Raw genomic sequence first — 4870 nt, 5'->3', positions numbered from 1 at the left:
AACAGGCGCGTGAGGTGGGGGAGGGGTCCCTGTTCGGGCGCCAAAATGATGTAAATATATAATTTACCGTCTTAATTTCTATGCAGGTAAGTACTTAATCAATAATAACTCAAATCGGAAAGAAAAAACCAGAGTCCGTGGTGTTAGAGTTCTTAGGGGTTTTATTCCTCAAAAAGGAATGGTCAAGACCAAGATATCATGTTCTTCCCACCACAGGGGTGGAAGAAGGGATAGAGCGCTACATTTTATTGACAGTACATAGCTTATATACTTAATTCATGTCATAGAAAGCAATACAGTAGGCGTAACAGCTGAGAGAAGACAAGATAACAGTATCCACGTGTTACTAGTACGTAATCAGAAGGCGTGGACTAGGCGTGAACTGGAGGTGTGTGCTAGAAACGTCACAGGTAGGTGTCACAAAAGGGGTGGCACTAACAGAAATGTTGTAATGTCAGCAGAAATCGGAAACTTGGATGCGCGCGCAGCTGCATGACGTGTGATTGACGTGAAATTGGAGGGTGCAGGGGACTTGACATTTACACTGACGGAAAGAGACAGAAGTCTGGCATGTCAGATCAACTTGTACTTCTATCATATCTGATATCTGATGTTTGGGAACCATATTGTCTGGACGGAAAGGTCTCTGGGGCAGAAGCTATTCTATACTGACTGTGAGTGCGTGTATATGCGCCTGAGTGTCTACATGAGAAGCGTGGGGGCATGGGGCCTTCCATGGGAGCATGGTAACAGAGGCTATGAATTACTTGCACTGAGACAGGTCGGCCCTTTGGCTCTGTAGCCGATGGGGATGTTTACTGAAGCTAGTAGGCAGGAATGTGTTTTCGAGGAGCGGAACAGATAACTCGAAGGTTATAGTCAGTCTTGGCAGGCAGCAGGCTGAGCTGAGCGCGGTGGGCCGCGCTGGAAGTAAGTCAGAGTTCACGGGTACAGAGGCAGCCTGGGCTGAGGCTTTCAGAGTCAGAAGCCAGAAAAGAACGCTCGATGGCAGAAATTCAGGGCCTACTTGCCAGAGCAGAAAAACATGTAAGGTACACTGCGAAAAGACGTTGGCATAGCATACTTAGGAACGGACTAATTAACCCATTCAGGGTGGGTCTGAAAGAGGACATGTTAACGTTGGACGCAAATGTATTTGCGTCTTCATAGCTGGCACAGGAGGGAAGTTACATGCACTTTAAGCTGGTACATGGAGACGGTGGGGTACGCGCTAGGGAACACATCTTGACCATAAAATTTATATTTCCTCAGCTCTCCCGCCTAGATTTCTCAAATGCTATTTATCTTGGGTTCCCATCTGGACTACTAAAACGACTCCAGATGGTGCAGAACCAGGCGGTCAGACTGATATGGAAACTTCCTAAATGGCAATCAGCCCGACCTGGTATGGAAAAACTTCATTAGTTACCATTGGCCCAAAGGATCACCTTCAAAACTGGTTGCCCAGTTTTTAAAGCATTGCAGGGAAAGGGCCCTAAATTCATTATACAGTTGCTCACCGTCTATAAACCACAGCGCAACCTGCGATCGGTCCATCTTAACTTGCTCACCACCCCTCGCTTTAAAAGGAAGAAGCATGGAGGATGTTGTTTTTCGCTCTTGGCGGCCACTCTGTGGAACTCCATCCCTATTTCACTCAGGAACTGTGACAATCTTTTGATCTTCAGAAAATCCCTGAAAACGTGATTATTCAAACAGGCATACGTTTAAGGAATGTATCAGGATCATTGACATTAGCACCATGAAACCTAAGGGTGTACGTGCGCTCACTAAATAAATATTAACATAACATAACATAACATTTGAGTTTACGTGTGTTCTCCAACAGTGAAGAGGGTTTATGGCTTAACTTTGCGGCTTCATGCCTCTTATGGGGCAAGAACAATACTGATCTTGCTTACATACTACGTGAAATGCCAGAATGCAAAATGTGTGAACTTATCCTTTGCAATGTGCTGTCTTTCTTAAGCAAATTGCTGTTTTGTCATATCAACGCAGTGAGAGTAGACACAGCAAAGTAGTGTAGTTTTGGTTTAGGGTCTCTCGACTTTATATCACAAGTAATAAAGTGCAAAGTAAGCTGTTCTTGAAATACAGTCAATACAATTGATATCCAATAAGGTGAACATTATTTTAAACCCTCCCATGCTCATGACGAGCCACGGTTCCTGTGTGCTCATGACAAGCTGAGCTCGTCACGGCCGTTAGAACGCTCGCACGCTGGGCTAATTCCCCTGCTGTGCTGAACGTTCTATGAAAACGGGTGTTGCCGTGACGAGCTCAGCACGTAATGAGCACACGAGAACCGTGGCTCATGACGAGCTGAGGTCGTCATGAGCACCGGGGCGCTGTGCGCGCCACCGCCCCCCAGCACAGCCGGGGAATCTGCCCCGCAGAGAAGCGGTTAAGGGTTATTTATAGCATTATATAAAAGCAAATTCGATTCCAGGGTTCCGCTTTTTCCACTTATAAATATATAAATCGAGCAAGGACATCCCTCACTGACTTATGTATGACACATGGCTTTCACAGTGGCTGAGCATGCAATGCTTCCAAATTATTTCAATTACAAGAATAAAGGAGCATTTTACTGAAGCTAAAAGTAAAATGTTCGATTTCGAGAAATGTACATTAATTTTGCATTTTTTTCCTAGGTTCAGATGAAGTAATACGACCATGGACTGTGGCAATCAATCCTTTGTCAATGAATTCATCCTGATGGGATTTTCAGAGCTGAATTCTTTTCTACGAATCACATTGTTTGTATTCCTCATTTTTGCCTACCTTGCAGCTGTGCTAGGTAATATGATCATCATATTACTGGTATCTGTGGACAACAGCCTCCATTCACCAATGTACCTTTTTCTAAGAAATCTATCTTTCTTGGAAGTCTTTTTCATCTCCTCAACGGTACCCAAGTCTCTAACTGACTTCCACCTCAAAAACTCCAGTATTTCATTTGGGGGCTGTGCTGTGCAGATGTTTGTGTTTGTTTTTATGGGGGTCACAGAGTGCCTGTTTCTTGGGGTGATGGCATATGACCGGCACGTCGCCATTTGTAACCCTCTGCGATACAGTGTGATAATTACCCCAAGAATCTGTTCTATCCTGATGATTGTTTCATGGATGTGGGGAGTGCTTGTTTCTATTGGACAGACTAGCTTCATCTTCAGTTTGCCTTATTGTGGGTCTAACATCATCAACCACTTTTTCTGTGACATGCCAGCAGTTCTTAGTCAAGCTTCTGTTGATACTTTCAAGAATGGGGTTAGCGTGTTCATTGCCGCTATGGTTGGAGGCATTTTCCCCTTTACCTTGATATTGTTCTCCTATGTAAACATCCTTCGCACCATCCTCAAGATGAGCAGTGCAGAAGGGAGATATAAGGCCTTCTCTACATGTGGCTCTCACCTCTTTTCTGTCACTCTGTTCTATGGCTCCACAATGTGCATGTACCTGCGAATCAGGCAAGGCGACTCGCAGGAGCGAGACAAGCTGCTCTCTCTTCTGTACAGTGTGGTGACCCCCATGCTGAATCCAGTGATCTACAGTCTAAGAAACCAGGATGTTAAACATGGTTTAAAGAGACTAATAAAAATGAATGATTTAGCCCCTTAATAACATGTAGTCAATGTGCATAAAATATGTTGAGATGTTTTGAAGCTGCAGATAACCACGATTTTTAAAGCGAATGTTTTCCATGGCTTGTCACATTTGACTAATTTGAAAAATGCCTATTAGAAATTTAGCATAGACACTTCTAGAGGAAAGGTCCAGCAGTGTTTCCCAAAAAATAACAAAGCAACAAAATGTTTGACTGTAAAATTCCTAAAAAAGACATCAGCTTACTCCAACAGATGCTTTACTTCTGCCAGTATAGTTGTCATTGTTGTTCAGATCTTATAACAACATGCAGATAGACAGTCAATAGGCCAAATCTCCTCAGTGATTGGTTGCAGTAAGCGTCATTCATAATTTTGATGTTCACATTACATTTGAAGTCATTCCTAACATATGGAATGTTTTTCCTTCATCGCTATACAGCTTTGCTTAAGGCTTACATTCCTCTCCCCAGATCACAACTATGGACTGACAATATAGAGGGTCATCCTTGCAGGGTATAGCTATGCTACTTAATACATTCAGTGATTGTTAGTAAATATCGCCAGACCCACAAACGAGAACACGCTCGTTCTTAAAGAAATTACATGTGCTCCAAAAGCAACTGATCTGTTTCTTTGGAAGGTACAACCATGGTGCTTCAACAGGAGAGAGTGTTGTCTTACCTCAAGGCATATTGTCAGCGCTGAGTCTTCCGTGTTGCGCTGTTCGGTCAGCTGGGAAGTATGGTAGGCATGTGGCTGCAGCATGCAGATTTTCACCAGTAGTCCTGTGTCATACATACACTCCAACCCTCATTATCGTCATCCCAATAAAGTAAGCCAGAATGTGTTTTGCTACCTCTCCTCCCCTTACACAGTCTCTTTGGGAGGCTCAGATCTCCACAACTGAACCCCGGTTGCATGAACGACTCTGCCTGATCTATCCCAAGCCCTATATTATGTCTCATACGTGGATTTCTCTTCCCTCTTCGGAAACCAGATACTGTTCTGTTGTTGCAAGCCACCAGTTACAATCCACAGTGCAGGCAAAACATTTTGCTTCATATCTGACATCTTCATCAATACCATATCGAGCTCCACACCATACTCTGGCCACATTCAGAAAGATATTAGGGTGCTTATGTTCACCCTGCTAAAACAAACATATATATGTTGGGGTGAAAAATCATTTGTGAATTTTTCACCCCTGAAATTATTTACTTATTCAAAGATTTTTGTGTGAGTAA

The 4870-nt window shown here is 43.4% G+C and overlaps 1 protein-coding gene across 1 annotated transcript; it reads left to right on the top strand.

Moving 5' to 3' along the window:
- Positions 1–2697: 2697 nt before the first annotated feature.
- On the top strand, positions 2698–3639 carry LOC147712964 (olfactory receptor 2D3-like). The gene has a single exon (XM_086919748.1). The coding sequence runs from the start codon at positions 2698–2700 to the stop codon at positions 3637–3639; it is 942 nt and encodes a 313-aa protein (XP_086775874.1).
- The last annotated feature ends 1231 nt before the right edge of the window (positions 3640–4870 follow it).

The sequence above is a fragment of the Lissotriton vulgaris genome, chromosome 5, assembly GCF_964263255.1.
Source record: "Lissotriton vulgaris chromosome 5, aLisVul1.2, whole genome shotgun sequence".
Classification (NCBI taxonomy): domain Eukaryota; kingdom Metazoa; phylum Chordata; class Amphibia; order Caudata; family Salamandridae; genus Lissotriton; species Lissotriton vulgaris.
Note: the sequence above shows the minus strand (reverse complement) of the source record. Positions and strands in the feature narration are given on the sequence as shown.

What these genes read in the sequence shown, in the direction of transcription:
- LOC147712964 (XM_086919748.1), top strand. Translation starts at nt 2,698, where the DNA reads ATGGACTGTGGCAATCAATCCTTTGTCAATGAATTCATCCTGATGGGA.